General features: G+C 47.5%; 1 protein-coding gene across 1 annotated transcript in view; it reads left to right on the top strand.

Annotated features, from left to right (window-relative positions):
- Nucleotides 1–16,160, top strand: part of dnah10 (dynein axonemal heavy chain 10) — a 41,739-nt gene that overhangs the window by 7,833 nt on the left and 17,746 nt on the right. Inside the window, exons 17-42 of the mRNA XM_056591644.1 lie at nt 80–287; nt 400–556; nt 660–1,139; nt 1,479–1,637; nt 1,729–1,845; nt 2,345–2,447; nt 2,576–2,754; nt 3,009–3,220; nt 3,352–3,508; nt 3,603–3,836; nt 4,338–4,460; nt 4,840–5,073; nt 5,256–5,479; nt 6,737–7,006; nt 7,361–7,544; nt 7,707–7,841; nt 8,112–8,264; nt 9,124–9,312; nt 9,396–9,542; nt 9,874–10,065; nt 10,369–10,487; nt 12,454–12,612; nt 13,226–13,361; nt 13,986–14,108; nt 14,248–14,379; nt 15,650–15,869. Of these exons, the coding sequence (XP_056447619.1) occupies nt 80–287; nt 400–556; nt 660–1,139; nt 1,479–1,637; nt 1,729–1,845; nt 2,345–2,447; nt 2,576–2,754; nt 3,009–3,220; nt 3,352–3,508; nt 3,603–3,836; nt 4,338–4,460; nt 4,840–5,073; nt 5,256–5,479; nt 6,737–7,006; nt 7,361–7,544; nt 7,707–7,841; nt 8,112–8,264; nt 9,124–9,312; nt 9,396–9,542; nt 9,874–10,065; nt 10,369–10,487; nt 12,454–12,612; nt 13,226–13,361; nt 13,986–14,108; nt 14,248–14,379; nt 15,650–15,869 (4,746 nt within the window). The remainder of the gene's footprint in view (nt 1–79; nt 288–399; nt 557–659; nt 1,140–1,478; nt 1,638–1,728; nt 1,846–2,344; nt 2,448–2,575; nt 2,755–3,008; nt 3,221–3,351; nt 3,509–3,602; nt 3,837–4,337; nt 4,461–4,839; nt 5,074–5,255; nt 5,480–6,736; nt 7,007–7,360; nt 7,545–7,706; nt 7,842–8,111; nt 8,265–9,123; nt 9,313–9,395; nt 9,543–9,873; nt 10,066–10,368; nt 10,488–12,453; nt 12,613–13,225; nt 13,362–13,985; nt 14,109–14,247; nt 14,380–15,649; nt 15,870–16,160) is intronic.

Here is a 16,160-nt window from a genome sequence, read left to right as displayed (position 1 = left end):
TTGAATGACCCTTGAATGACATGGTGTCGAATAGTTGAAGGTTCATAACCGCTATCTGTATGGGGTCTTTTTCTTCCAGGGGTGAAGGAGTTCTGTGAGCGCATCGAACACGAGAGAACCAAGGATCTGAATGTGTTGACCAGGAAGTATTCTTCCATTGGGCCTATTCTCATCAAGGTGGAGAGTTTGATCATGCACACCAGCACTGGCAGATCCAAGAACATGGCAAAGTACTACAGCTTCTGGGAGCACAAGGTGTTTGACTCGCTGGTTCAGATGGTGCAGAGGTAATTTAAAGGAAATGTGTTGTCCTTGCCCGGGGAGCTCACGACGGATCTAGACTTACGTACGATTTTCATCCCAGAAAGGCCTGAGCTGTTTCTTTGCCGTCTCCTTTAGGAACATGCAGCTCTTCAACAAAGCCCTGATGGGGAGCACCCCTCTCTTCCAGATTGAGACCATCCTGTCTGCCCCAGAGATTCTTCTGCAGCCCAAAAGTAACGAGGTCTACAAGTTGATAATGAACTGTGTCAGGAACTGCGTAGACGGCACCAAGGTGGGGCCTTCATCTTTAGCGCACCCTGCATTCAGATCACTTAAAGAGCGACCAATCCCACTGATGAAGAATGACCCCGATGTGTTTCTTCTCAACTGTCCAGAGGTTTTCACGCTGGATGCACGGCACCTGCTTGGAGTGTCCCCCGCAGGGCGGGGGCAGCGAAGAGCAGCTGCTCCCCCTCACCTTCTACAGCGAGGTGTGCCAGGTGCCGCGGATCAGCGAGCTGGCCCTGATGGTGTCCCAGAACATCCAGCGGCTGCTGAGTGCGCTGGGCCACTACCTCAGCAGCTGGAAGCGCTACTACCCCCTGTGGAAGCTCGACAAGGAGGTCGCCATGGCGAAATTTGCCTCCAAAAATCCACCTTGCGTCTCCTACGACGACAAGCTCCAGTTCTACACTAAGGTCCACCAGGACGTGCTGACGGAGCCGCTGGTGAGGACGGAGCACGTGATCCGGCTGAACCTGGCTCCTCTGGTCCAGACGGTGCAGGAGAACGCCCAGGCCTGGATCAGCTCCCTGGGCCGGCTCCTGAACCAGTCCGCCAGGGAGGACCTCCTGAGCCTGAGGGAGGAGTTCACGGTACTGAACCCGGAGATCAGAGACCCAGAGCAGAGGGATGAGCTAAGCTTACAAGCTTATCGTCTTACTCAACATTTATTTATATTTTAATCAAAGCAAAAATTCGATGTCCTTTGTATTTTGGTTTGTTTTCGTTAACTTGCATACAGCAAAGGCCAAATGATTTGATAAAAGGCCTTATAGTGGAATTCAAAGACAAACAACATTGTACAGGGCTATTTTATAAAGTAAAGCACTGAGATCAGTAACACCAAACCTCAGCAAGACTTAAGAAGAATGAAACAGATGCAGAGACTCTAGGATGTGACCATGTGTGCTTTGTTTGGTTCCCCTGAGCAGCAGCTCTCAGAGAACCTGAAGCAGAACCCCAACAGTCTGGAGGACCTGAAGTCCGTCCTGGGGACCATCTCCGACATTCGGGCCATGTCCCTCACGGTGGAGATGAGACTGGCTGACATCCAGGAGAAGTACAGGACCATGGCCATGTACAAAGTGGAGGTCAGCACTTCTCTACGTCCCCGGTTGGTTTGCTGATATTCTCGGAGGCAGTACATGCCTAAAGTCAACCTGCTTCCTATCTGTCCCCTAGGCTCCAAACGAGGACCTGGAGCTGGTGGGGAGCATCGGGCCCATGTGGGACGCACTGCTAACCGAGTCCAAACTAGTGGATCGAAGTCTGGGCGGCGTCAAGAAAACCTTCACAGAGGTGCGCTGCGTTCCACGCTAAGCTCCCATCTCAGAAATGCACAATAATAGCAATAGTTGTAGGATAGGGAAGCAGCTGTAACTCATACAAAAATAGTTTTATAATATGTTAAACTAGGGTTGGCAGTTTGGAACAACCAGCAACCTAGTCTATCAAACAAAAAAATATAAATCTCCCCCCCCCCCCCCCTTTTCAGGCCTCCCTCCAAAGCAACCTCTCCACAACCTGTCCCTAGCTGTCTAGCGTTAACAACAGTTGGTCTTTCGGACGACACCAGTCAGGCCGATGAGCATGTGGGCAGAGTGCATAGCCTGGGGCCTGCCAAACCTTGTGTTTGTGCAGAGTGCAGCATTTTATTTAAGATTACTATCAGGATGTAGAGGGAATTATTCAGCGTATTCGGCTTATATGCCAAATGGTCTGTCAATGTTTGTAGGGGATGTTCTGGAGATGTTGTGCTGAAGCTCCCCAAAAATGTCAAATGCCAAATTTCCATCAGATCACCAAGGAACACATTGAGGGGTTCACGCAGGAACTGTCCATCTTCGCTGAGAGCTTTAACATGCATGGCCCCGGAGCTGTGGGGGACGACTTGGAGAAAGGTGCCGCAGTAACTTCTTTCATATACACTGTTACATATATTATTACTTATTACAATCAAAAAGGTTCAATTATAATTTGACCTCATCATTGCCATCTCTTGGTCGACTCCCTCCTGCCATTCATCTAGGCTTGGCTGTGATGGACAAATATGAAGCAGAACTGGCCAAGATGGAGGGAGGACGGCAGCAGCTGGCCAATGCTGAGAAGCTGTTTGACTTGTCGTTCACCATGTATCCAGAGCTTCTGCAAGTACAAAAGGACATGAAGGGTCTGAAGCTCATCTATGACACCTACAGAGCTCAGAAGGTGTGCTTTTGTCTTCCAAATATTCCAGGGTGTATTTTGTATATAAGCATTGGTTTTCCGAACTGACCATATAGGACAATGCATACATTGGTCTAGAGACTCAAGGCATTTGACGATACGAAACAGATCAAGAACAATTGTTTATCTATACAATTTAGTAAACAAATAACGCACATAAAACATCCAAGACCAAAAACTTAAATAAGCAATAAGTAATTTGCCAATGAATCTCTGATGTCGTTCTACTGTTCCAGGCGGCCAAGCTGGAGTGGTCCCAGACGCTGTGGGTGAACCTGAACCTGCAGGTGCTGCAGGAGGGCATCGATGGCTTCATCCGGACCCTGAGGAAGCTGCCCAAAGAGGTGCGGGCGTTGCCTGTTTCCTTCTTCCTGGAGGGACGCATGAAGGAGTTCAAAGAGTCCCTGCCGCTGCTGCTGGACCTGAAGAACGAGGCGCTCAGAGAAAGGTTCAGGAGCTTCAGATGTTATTGGACCTTTTTGCATGTGTCTCAAATATATCACATAGGCTATATATTAGGATACACATATACTTATGTATCGTAGTATTTAGGTTCCATATGGTCTATTCTTTCTACAGACACTGGAAAGAGCTCATGGAGAAAACTGGGACGAGCTTCGACATGAACCCTGAGACCTTCACCCTGCAGCACATGTTCTCCATCGAGCTGCACAAGTACGGCGGCGTCATCGGCGACATGGTCACCGCCGCGGTCAAAGAGCTCAGCATCGAGAAGGTGGGCCTTCCTTCTTCTGCTGAGATGACCCTTCCTCCTCTAGACAATGTTGACGTGTCTTACGACGTGTCTTATGTCCCGATGTGCGACACAGGGAGTGAAGGAGGTGGTGGAGACCTGGGAGATGATGAAGTTCAGCGTGCTGCGCTACTTCAAAGGCACCCAGGAGCGCGGCTCCATCCTGGGCCCCGTGGAGGAGGTCCTGCAGTGCCTGGACGACAACTCCATGAACCTGCAGAGCATGGCGGGCAGCCGCTACGTGGGCCCCTTCCTGTCCACCGTCCAGCAGTGGGAGAAGCACCTGTCCCTCATGGGCGAGGTCATTGAGGTGGGTCACAGCACGGCCCGCGGTCAGTGCTCCCAGGTAGAAGGAGCACCGACCGATCCTACCCCTGTACAAAAACTTGGTCACTTGGATGAAAGGTCAGTCTACTACTAGAAGGAGTAGCAGTACGAAGTAGGTCATTTCAAAACGAAGTTACTTTGTCGCTTTTAACAAAGCATTTTCTGGCATCTGCCAAAAATAAAAATAGTGACGATTACTGACTTCCGTGATTGACTGACCAACCGTGACCACGGGCCTGTTTGAAGGCAGTTGACTCATTTGATTGGCCTGTTGAGTATTGTGGGCGTAGCTATTATCTTGCATTTATTAGTCTCCCTGAAAACGTTTTCTGAGAGAGCCTATAAATTGTACTAAAAGCCTACGTAAATTAGGCTTATGTCCACTAAAAGGCTACTCAATTACAGTAAGGTTAGTTGTTTTAATGAGTTACTTTACATCAGTTAGTTATGCACATTATTGTGGGGGCTTCCTCCAACCCTTCAGGTGTGGATGCTGGTGCAGAGGAAGTGGATGTACCTGGAGAGCATCTTCATCGGAGGGGACATCCGCTCCCAGCTACCGGAGGAGGCCAAGAAGTTTGACCACATTGATAAGATGTTCAAAAAGGTAAATGTGTGGCTGCTTTGCTAGTGCATAGAAAGGGCTGCATGCCGGTCTGCTGTGTAACTCCGGTTGCTAGGCTAAGGTAGGTTAACTGTTACCTTATCAGTTCTAATAACATTAATATATAACGTCATGTGTAGATCAAGGATGACGGACACCTGTGAGCCTGTGGTTTTGCCATGCAGTGAGATGCAGAGTACTAGTTCTTGTGACCAGTCAATTCTGTTGGCAGCTTAACACAAGTTATTCACATCTAGTTTCTTCCACAAAGAGATCCACAGAGTAAATCTATCCTTGGGAGAGGAGACGTCTAATTAAAGGTGCACTTCTACCTGTGCTATGTTTGTGCAAGCTTCATTTGTTAGTTTTTTCTCTGTTGTAGATAATGGTTGACACAGTGAAGGACCCAGGAATCAAGCGCTGCTGCCTGGTCCCCGACCGCCTGGCCGACCTCCAGGGCCTGAGCGACGGCCTGGAGCGCTGCCAGAAGAGCCTGAACGACTACCTGGACTCCAAGCGGAACGCCTTCCCCCGCTTCTTCTTCATCTCCGACGACGAGCTGCTGAGCATTCTTGGAAGCAGCGAACCTGCGTGCGTCCAGGAGCACATGATCAAGGTAGGCGGGACGAGGGCAGGACGCCTTGATCTGTGCGTGCGTGCGTGCGTGCGTGCGTGCGTGTGTGTGTGTGTGTGTGTGTGTGTGTGTGTGTGTGTGTGTGTGTGTGTGTGTGTTAATGCGTGCAGAGCTGCTGTGTTTTCGGTTTTTTATGACAACACATTTGCCTTAACTGTTTAAAGATGTACGACAACATCTCGTCCCTGCGATTCGACGTGGGCGCCGGGGGGGAGATGGCGGCCGGCGCCTTGGTGTCTGCCGAGGGGGAGGTGATGGAGCTGAGGAAGCCGGTGGCAGCCGAGGGCAGGGTGGAGGAGTGGATGACCGGAGTCCTGGTGGAGATGAGGAGGACCAATCACCTCATCACCAAGGAGGCCCTCTTCCACTACTGTGAAGACAGGAGCAGGTGGGCCTTGTTGAAACTTAGTAGTGCATTACAACATGCAGCCACACTTGCACATTGGTTTTCTTAGGATATTGCTCTTTTTACCCACTTTTATGAACTTCCTCTTTTGAGTTGTAAAGAGGGAAGGCAGAGAGCGCTCTCTCTCTCTCTCTCTCTGTCTCTCTCTCTCTCTCTCTCTCTCTCTCTCTCTCTCTCTCTCTCTCTCTCTCTCTCTCTCTCTCTCTCTCTCTCTCTCTTTCTCTCTCTCTCTCTCTCTCTCTCTCTCTCTCTCTCTCTCTCTCTCTCTCTCCATATGGTACCAACAGCAGCTTTAGGTCCACACCTAAATGTCAAGAGCCTCGGCGTCATCCTGGACAACACCCTCTCATTCGCACCCCATATTCACAACATCACCCGGACTGCATTCTTCCACCTCCACAACATCGCCAGACTCCGCCCATCACTGACCCAATCCAGCACTGAAATCCTAGTTCACTCATTTGTCACATCACGCTTAGACTACTGCAACGCCCTCCTCACCGGACTCCCCACCAATCTCATCAACAAACTGCAGATCATTCAGAACTCAGCCGCCCGGATCATCACCCGCACCAAATCATCTGACCACATCACCCCTGTCCTCATCCAACTTCACTGGCTCCCAGTACACTACCGCATCCAATACAAAACCCTACTCCTCACCTACAAAGCTCTCCACAACCTAGCCCCTAGTTACCTCTGCGACCTCCTCCAAGAATACACTCCCTCCCACTCCCTCCGCTCAACCTCTGCTGGACTACTATGTATCCCCACATCACGACTCACTACAATGGGTGCCCGGTCTTTCAGCTGTTCAGCACCCAGGCTCTGGAACTCCCTCCCCCCACACATAAAACAGTCAGACACCCTTACAACCTTCAAGTCACAACTCAAAACTCACCTGTTCAAACTCGCACACAACGTCTAACGTGATTGTTTTTTTGTTTTGTTTTGTCTTATTTTTGTTTTGTTTTGTCTTGTTTTTGTTTTATTTATTTTTTATTTTTTATTTATTTATTTATTTTTTCCACAATTTTTTTTTTTTTTTTTACGATTTATGATGACTATATGCTCTGTAAGGTGACCTTGGGTGTCCTGAAAGGCGCCTCTAAATTAAATGTATTATTATTATTATTATTATTATTTACCTCTCAGATCTTCCCAGCACTCTGCAGGCAGTGAGTGCTGCCTCCCTGCAGGGTGAGGAGCACATTGATAACCTGGTGCCTCTCTGTCCAGGGTGGACTGGATGCTGCTGTACCAGGGCATGGTGGTCCTGGCTGCCAACCAGGTGTGGTGGACCTGGGAGGTGGAGGACGTCTTCAAGAAGGTAAAGAAGGGAGAGAAGATGGCGCTGAAAAACTACGGCCAGAAGATGCACAAGCAGATCGATGAGCTGGTGACGCGTATCACCAGGCCCATGAAGAGCAACGACCGCCGCAAGATCAATACTGTGCTCATCATCGACGTCCACGCCAGAGACATCGTCGACAAGTTCATCAGGGACAGGTATCCTCTCCTCCCTCCTTGTTCCCTTATGGTCATTTGAATCTCCTTTTCTTTCCTCTCCTCATTTATTATTCCTTCCACTCCATCTCCTCTCCTTTCCTTTCCTTTCCTCTCCTCTCCTTTTCTCTCCTGTCTTTTCCTTTCATGCTAGGATCAATTACATGGTGATTTATATCTTTCCAACCAATTGAAAGCCTCCCCTACAAGATAGCATTTCTAACAGTGACCCGTGAACTGTGCACTACATTTTGCCCGTTATTGATCGTGCTCTTAATATTGTAGCTGGTCTGTAATAAGTGGATCGTTAATACATTGTGTTTAACCGTTTCTGACTCCTGGCTCCTCTCTCCTCAGCATCATGGACGCCCGGGAGTTTGAGTGGGAGAGCCAGCTGCGCTTCTACTGGGACCGGCAGCTCGACGACCTGTCAGTGCGCCAGTGCAGCGCGACCTTCCGCTACGGCTACGAGTACATGGGTCTGAACGGCCGGCTGGTGATCACCCCTCTGACCGACCGCATCTACCTCACCCTCACGCAGGTCTGGTATCAGTCTGACACACAGCCATCACTAGCATCCACATGCATCTTGTACAAAAACGTGTGTTTGTGTGTGTGGTTGTGTGGTTGTGTGTGTGTGTGGTTGTGTGGTTGTGTGTGTGTGTGTGTGTGTGTGCGCGTGTGCGTGTGTGTGGTCCTCCAGGCCCTGTCCATGTTTCTGGGCGGAGCTCCGGCAGGACCAGCAGGAACGGGGAAGACAGAGTCCACCAAAGACTTGGCCAAGGCCCTTGGCCTGCTTTGTGTGGTGACCAACTGTGGAGAAGGCATGGACTACATGGTAAGAGGTCTCCTCACGGCCCCTCATGACCCAGGGCCCCTAACCCTTACCCTATGCTGGGACCCAGGGCCCGGGAGGGAGAGGGCATGGACCGCATGGTGAGGGGTTTCCTCAAGGCAAAGGCACCTAAATGTCTCTATTAAAAGAGTTGTGTGTGTGTGTGTGTGTGTGTGTGTGTGTGTGTGTGTGTGTGTGTGTGTGTGTGTGTGTGTGTGTGTGTGTGTGTGTGTGTGTGTGTGTGTGTGTGTGTGTGTGTGTGTGTGTGTGAAGGCTGTAGGGAAGATCTTATCCGGCCTGGCCCAGTGTGGCGCCTGGGGATGCTTCGATGAGTTCAACCGCATCGATGCCTCCGTGCTGTCCGTCATCTCCTCCCAGATCCAGACCATACGCAACGCTCTCATCCTGCGCCTCACGCGCTTCCATGTATGTACACACACACGCATTATTATTATCACGCTATATTTCCTCAGGGTTTTCATCAGGATTGACTACATGGCAATAATATGGCACGAGCAGTTTGATTGACATCAGGGGCGTAGCCAGGATATTATTGCTGTGGTGGCCAGCTCGGCCCAGTCTTATGTTTGGGGTGCGCTAGATTGTCGACGGGGGGACTGTTTTTGTTCAGTTTTTTTTTTTTTTTTTTTTTTTTTCATACACGGGGGGGCCAACCTCTGACCAGGGGGGGCCGTGGCCCCCCTGGCCCCCATGTGGCTATACCCCTGATTGACATCTACCTGGTCCAACTGGGTCTAACTGCTGGGCAAGCTGGTGGTTTCAGTGGTTTCCTTCAGCATTCTATATTGGCCTTTACTGTACCTTAAATTATCATTTGATTTTTACTAGCTAACCACAAGCGATACTGAGTGGCTGTCAGAGCAGCTAATGGAGAGGGAACTAGGACTCATATTTGGGATTGGTCAGGTTTAGGGATATGGATCAGTGTGTGTGTATCTACAGATTGACTGCAAAACATTTGGTGTCACTTTGACACTGGATGACAACACTAAACAAACTGAAATCAAAGCAAAGACGGATTTAGGGGAGCAGGGACTTTAAGCAATACAGGAGGTTATGTTCTATCTGAAACTAAACCAGAGAGATGATTTTAGCCCACATCTGACCTGTCTACTGTTTTTATTATGGTTAATGAAACTGATGGATGCTGGTTTATGTCATAAGGTTAAGAGTTATAGCATTAATCCTGTAGTTAGGGTTGTTGGGTTATAGCATTAACCCTATAGTTAGGGTCACAGGGTTAACGGTTACCCGTGTACTTCAGTTTGAGGGCCAGGAGATCAGCCTAGACGCCCGCATGGGGATCTTCATCACCATGAACCCGGGATACGCCGGGAGGACAGAGCTGCCCGAGTCGGTCAAGGCGCTCTTCAGGCCCGTGGTGGTCATCGTTCCGGACCTGCAGCTCATCTGTGAGATAATGCTCTTCTCTGAGGGCTTCATGCTGGCTAAGGCAAGGAAACACAGACGCACGCACATTTACCAAGAGGCGAGAGTTCAGCAGTAACCAGGACTGTCTGTGCTTCTGAGATGTAGGTTCTGGCCAAGAAGATGACGGTTCTTTACAAACTGGCCCGCGAGCAGCTTTCCAAGCAGTCTCACTACGACTTCGGCCTGAGAGCCTTGAAGTCTGTGCTGGTGATGGCTGGAGAGCTAAAGAGAGGATCTCCAGATCTTCATGAGGTAGGCCGCTTCCATCTCAACAACGCCATTTAGAATAAACAAAAACAAGTCTGGTGTAAGACATTTAATCCCCCGATTTTTTTTTGACCAGGTTTCTTCAAGCATTTCCCATTATGTATGTTTTACTTGTATGCCTCTTTCTCATATATGTGTTCATATAATTACATATCTAATTTGACACATAATTGAAAGTTTAATGTTGAATCGTATTGAATTATGTAGATCATATAATGAATTCTACAATACATCTGATATGTGTATGTGTATATATGTATATTGGGTCAGTATATATGTTGCGTTGATTTATTTCATGTTAAATGATCCCGTTCAGGACATGGTGCTGATGCGGGCCCTCAGGGACATGAACTTGCCCAAGTTTGTGTTTGAGGACGTGCCTCTGTTCCTGGGGCTGGTGTCAGACCTGTTCCCGGGGCTCCACTGCCCTCGCGTTCGATACGCCGACTTCAACGGCGCCGTGGAAAACAGCCTGGAGGAGAACCGGTTCAGCATCCTGCCTGACCAGGTGTCCCATCGGCCTTCACTACCTCACCGTTCACTACGCCGCTCATTCCCGCTTCTACCTTTTCAGACTGCTTTCCTGTAACCGGTTTAAAGAGAAGGGTTGTTTAACATAAAGACCTCTCACTTTCTACTGTCAGCTGAGCCTTTGCCATGGCAACAATTTCCCTGGGATCCATAGAAAGAAGTAATTTTTCTAAGTAGAAAGCAGTGGGAGGAGCATGAAGTTCAGGGGGCCAATAGGGGGGATGTGGACCTTGTGGATGTTAATCGTGTCTGACATTTCCACTGCTTTGTGTGTTTCCAGGTGGACAAGATTGTGCAGATGTATGAGACCATGATGACCAGACACACCACCATGGTGGTGGGCCCCACAGGCGGGGGCAAGTCGGTTGTGATCAGCACCTTATGCCAGGCTCAGACTAAGTGAGTTCTGCCCTTCTTCAGTCTCAAGTCGGTGTTGATCAGCACCTTAAACAAGACTCAGAGTAGCTGAGTGCTGCCCTTCTGTAGCCTCAAGTAGATTGTGGTCAGAACCTTATGCCAGGCTCAGCACCTTATTCCACCCAAAGGAATGGCAGCAACATTGCATCAGAGTAAATCTGGCCTCTGTAAAGTGTTTATATGTCTTAGGGCCCTATTTTAACGGTCTGAAACGCAAGTGAGAAGCGCAAAACGGAAGTGGCTTTGTGGGCTGGTCTTTGGCGCTGTTGCTATTATACTGGCGGATAAATGACTCTTGCCCCCGACGCAAATCTAAAATGGGTTGGTCTGAATATCCGTAGGCGTAACATGCAATAAACCAATCGGAGTGCCATCTCCTATCCCCTCTAAGAGCCATGAGCCCATTTGAAACTGACGAGTTGATATTTTGACCGATGAGACAGATGCATGACCACATGAATTTCAAACTTCAAATGGCTGAGTTTATGCCCAAATAATATGGCCTAAAAGCGTTTTGTTCTACAACTTCAGGAACACTGAGACGTCATGTAAAAAAACAGAGCTTAACACATTTATGACATGTGGCCGCAACTGTGTGTCTATTTAATGATATGCGGCAATGCATTAACAAACATAGTTTCTTACCAGTATTCTATACATTATCGTTATCAGCTTGTGTTCATAATAAGCATGTGTCCCCCCATAAATATACATTGCCATGGACTGTATTATGCGATACGTGTTTAGTTTACGGGGTTTTAAACAAACACGCATGCAGAGCATCAACCGCATTCATTCATTCGCGGTAAAACTAAATGTTCCCTCACGATCAAATACTCATCAATCCTAAAAGTTATGGGCTTGCACACGATGTCTGTGTCAAGAAAATATGTGTTTGCTGTACAGTGCTTTTGTAGATGCATTGATTTAAAAGTACAACTTATTAACGCTGTATCAGCTGTTCTTTCCCAAATAATTCAACCAACGTTATCATTTACCCTTAAACAAGATTTTCTTTTGGAAGGCTGGGATATACTTTGCTCGAGTTTATTATTGTTCTTATTATTATTTTAACGCATGGCGTAGCCTACTACAGTGTTCTTTCATGCAGCCCCTATGGAAAAAAAAATCCACCATCCACATGCTATTTCTATGCAGTTTCACACATACGAACAATCTTTGACATCATAATATTTAAATTAGGCTAATTTTGTGCATGTTTGTGATGTGTATAGCCTACGTGTGTGTAAGCTTATGTTACATTTCCGACCTGCCTAGGCACATCAATCTAGCAGCACCAACTGCGCTATCTGCTAGGGCATTTAAACTAGGATTCTTTCGGTCAGTGGCGCAATGGCATAATCGATCTGTAAGATAGCACCATGTATCATTTGCGTTGGGACACCCCTCTGCTTTTCGCCGACACGCCTCTCAGGGCGCAAGTGTAGTGGCGCGAGTTTGCTGCGGGGGAAAATCAGCTTTGCGCCGTTGCAATTAGCAACAATACATGCGTCGGTGTAGAAAGTCAATTGCGCTTGGTGCAAGATAGGGCCCACAGTCTTTCTGCATGTATTATGTGTTTATGTGAGTGCAGGGCCCTAACATAAACGTGTGTACAGTAGTATATAAACTACATACTACTGTTTATTTTATTTTTCTTTTTTTCTTCCTTTGAATAGGTTAGGATTCTTTCAAAGTATGACAACCCCTTACAATGTTGCATGCAGAATGTTAGGCCAAAACCATAAGTATACATTTGAAAGTACAGAAGAAACTACAGATCCTTTTGTAATTGTATTTAAAACGGCAAAACATTTTGTGTGCAATGTTTCATCACTGTCGCTTGAGAAGCAACTGCAGTTGTTGTGTTGACCGGAGTTGGAACAATATAATGGTTGTGTTTTGGTAAGAGTTGACCGTTGCTGTTGTGTCATGGTCTTGCTGGCAGGCTAGGAAGACTCACCAAGCTGTATGCACTGAACCCCAAAGCCATGAGCGTCATCGAGCTGTACGGCATCCTGGACCCCGTCACGCGGGACTGGACCGACGGCATCCTGTCCAACATCTTCCGTGACATCAACAAGCCCACCGATAAGAAGGAGAGAAGGTAGAGTGGGGAACACCATAAGGTTGACGATGATGAGGTCCAGTGTGAATACCTCTGCTCAATGGCGGATAGGTTGGATCATTGGCAGGTAAACCTCCAGGATTACCTTAGTCCGACCCACTGAGTTGGTTTACCGCTCTAGCACACTCACTACCGCTCACCATCATGTTCGTGTTTGCAGCCGGCTATTGATCCATCCCGCTTTCCGTTCCGCCCTTCAAACCAATCACAGCTCAAGCAGCACCGATTGGCCGATTGCCAAATTGCGAGCATTTTCTTACAAACTCTCTTGCTGCACAAAGGTGTCTGAGCCTGGAAATCCAGGCTAGGGTAACATATTAGATTGGTCCACTCTGGCAGGCAAAAAGACTAACTAACCCTAACCCTAACTAGTGATGAGGTTCCCTTACTGATGGGATTTATTTAGCCTTTAAATACGGGGAGATACATTTCAGATTTTTATATATAAGGATTCAGTATCAACCTCAGTCTGGTCTTTCCTCGTCCCTTGAATTACAAATTAAGTAGTATTTCTTTAGATGAAATGTGATTCTCCACCTGCTGGAAACAAATCCAACCCTCTGTCCTACGCTGTGACCCTGTCGCCCTGAAGGTACATCCTGTTTGACGGGGATGTGGACGCCCTGTGGGTGGAGAACATGAACTCAGTGATGGATGACAACAGGATCCTCACTCTGGCCAACGGGGAGAGGATCCGCCTACAGGCACACTGTGCCCTGCTCTTCGAGGTCGGTCCTCCTGTCAACGGCCTTCATGGGTCTTTAGATCATTTTGTTCTACTCAGTGTTGAACTTGACTCTAATAGTAGGAGGGCCCGGTCAAAGTGAATGGCGTCTTATTACTCCTTCATTTCATGTGTTTATGACAGGTTATATGATATTACCGGTCAAGTTTATGTTGACCTGTGTTACAGTATATTCATATATTAGTAAGTAAGATTAAAGAGGTATCATTTAAGGGTAATTTATTAGAAATGCAAAGCCATCCGTCAGCTATTGGTGAAACAGATGCTCTGTAAAGATGTCTGTATGGAAGTGTCAGCGCCCGCCTCAGTATGGGCTTAGATTTTAGACCACTACCAGGTTGTTTCTTAACGTCCCAGCATATCATCCCTGATTGGATCAAGGAATCCATTTTACCTGTCAATCACAGGTGTGTGATCATTCAAATACAACGCTCCTCAGTGGTGGAGCGATGTGTGGAGTGAGGGCGCAGAGAGGGAGTGTTCTGGTGGTTTCTTGCTCTCTTCTGCTCACTCTTCTTCTGCAGCTCTTGAAGCGTAGTACCTCGAGGAGCTTTAACAGTGTTATTGCTGCTTAAAGTTGAGCTTATTGTTCTGTGTCTTATGGCAGGTCGGAGACCTGCAGTACGCTTCCCCGGCCACCGTGTCGCGCTGTGGGATGGTTTATGTGGATCCCAAAAACCTGCGCTACGCCCCCTACTGGCACAGGTGGTTAGGCAGCAGGCCAGTGCAGGTCAGAAAGGATATTATGCTGAATTATCTCCCATGTGATTTCATTTTTCATTTTCTGTGGAACTAATTGAGTCCCATTTTATTCAATTTCAAGAACTTTTTGAATGATAACGTCTTTTTTTTTCTTGTTCTTTTTCTAGGAACAAGAACATCTGAACAAGCTCTTTGACAAATACGTGCCCATGACCATAGACATGATAGTGGAAGGGGTGGTCGATGGCAAACAGGGGAGTAAACTGAAGACCATTGTGCCCCAGACAGAACTCAACATGGTGAGCTCCATGGAGTTATTAACAACCATCCATAGTTACACCCTACACATACTTCAGTTAATTCCCATTTCTGCACTGTTTATCCTTCAAGGCCTGTCCTTAGCATTTTATCATTCACATTCGCTCAAGGTAGAGACACATCCTATAGAGGGGAGAAGTCACGCCCCTTCCGGTAGACCCCATGGGACCTATGAGATTGTAAAATATGAATGGGTTTCAATGGAGAGAAAGTAATTTGTTTCTGGTCCCACTCTTTATATTCCCTGGATTACACATATGTTGTTTGTGGATTTAAATGATAATTTTTCATTCAAAGAAAACTAAAAATTTTCGCGAAGAAGCTTGATAATGTTAGGTTTTGTGTGAGGCCGCTTTGTGAACTAGAGCTCTTCGCTGCTCTCAACGCAAATGATACGACACCACCTGCACTTGGAACTCCAGTACAGACATGGCACAGACAAGACATTTTCTCTTCAGCCTTTAACTGAACAATTGCACAATAAACGGTCAAACTCTTGACATGAAAAATTATCATTTAAATCCACAAACAACATATGTGTAATCCAGGGCATATAAAGACTGGGACCAGAAAATAATTACTTTCTCTCCATTGAAACCCATTCATATTTTACGATCTCATAGGTCCCATGGGGCCTACCGTAGGGGCGTGACTTCGCCCCTACGGTAGGTTAGCGTTATTCAAATCAAGGTTAGCGTTATTCAAATCAAGCCAATCCCAAACCACCTACTTCCTCTCTAGGTTGAAATCTTGGCGGGGTGGGATCCCTGGACAAGATGTCTCCCGACGTGGTCTGGGGGGGTCTGTCGTTGGGCTTGGAGATGAGGGGAGGGCCATTTGGGGTTAACAGACAGAGGTCTGGCAGGGAGGAGGAGGAGAACAGGATGAAGGTCAATACACAAAACTCTAGACCAAAGAAGAGCCTTTTGATGCTGATACCAACCCCTCAGTTGCTCTGGTGATCAACTACTTTGAGACGAAAAGGGGTTCTGAGAAAGGGATCCGACAGAGAGGGGGGATACAGATTGAGGCAGAGTCACATCTCACTGTTTAACAGTATATACAATCCTCAGCAGAAACCCGAAAAATTAAACCATCACCATTGGGAGGGGTGGGTCATGTGTCCAGGTGATCAAGTGATCCTATTGGGCAGGGTGGGTCATGTGTCCAGGTGACCGGTGATCCTATTGGGCGGGTTGGGTCATGTGTCCAGGTGGTGATCATATTGGGCGGGGTGGGTCATGTGTTCAGGTGACCCAGCTGTCTCTGATGCTGGATGCTCTGTTGGCGGCTGCTGAGAGCCCCAGCCCAGAGGCCCTGGAGTGCTATTTCCTGGAAGCCCTCTGCTGCTCCCTTGGAGCGTCCCTATTGGACAACGGCAGGAAGAAGTTTGATGAGTTCATCAAGACGGCGTCCTGTCTGAGCCCGGTCCAGGATGAGACGACCAGGGCCGGGCCGGGGGAGATCCCAGGTTGGACCAACGGAAGAGCTTTCCACATTCTAAATAAGTTCCAATCTAAAGTTCAAAGACCACAGAGCATTAGCACTGCCTCAAACTGTTTTATATATATTATATATAACTCTTTGGATTCATTACAATTAGTATCTGGCAGTTTACTAATACAGATATAATAATTCCTACCTATTTATTTTATACTTACATAGAATCAGTAAGGAGTAACATCTAGCCATTATAACAAAGTGTGGCGGGCGTTTATAGTTTTAGTGAGTAACCAAATAAAGGTGACAGCGCGTTATAAAG

Source organism: Gadus chalcogrammus, chromosome 6 (assembly GCF_026213295.1).
Source record: "Gadus chalcogrammus isolate NIFS_2021 chromosome 6, NIFS_Gcha_1.0, whole genome shotgun sequence".
In the NCBI taxonomy this organism is placed as follows: Eukaryota; Metazoa; Chordata; class Actinopteri; order Gadiformes; family Gadidae; genus Gadus; species Gadus chalcogrammus.
This window is presented reverse-complemented; position numbering and strand designations above follow the sequence as displayed.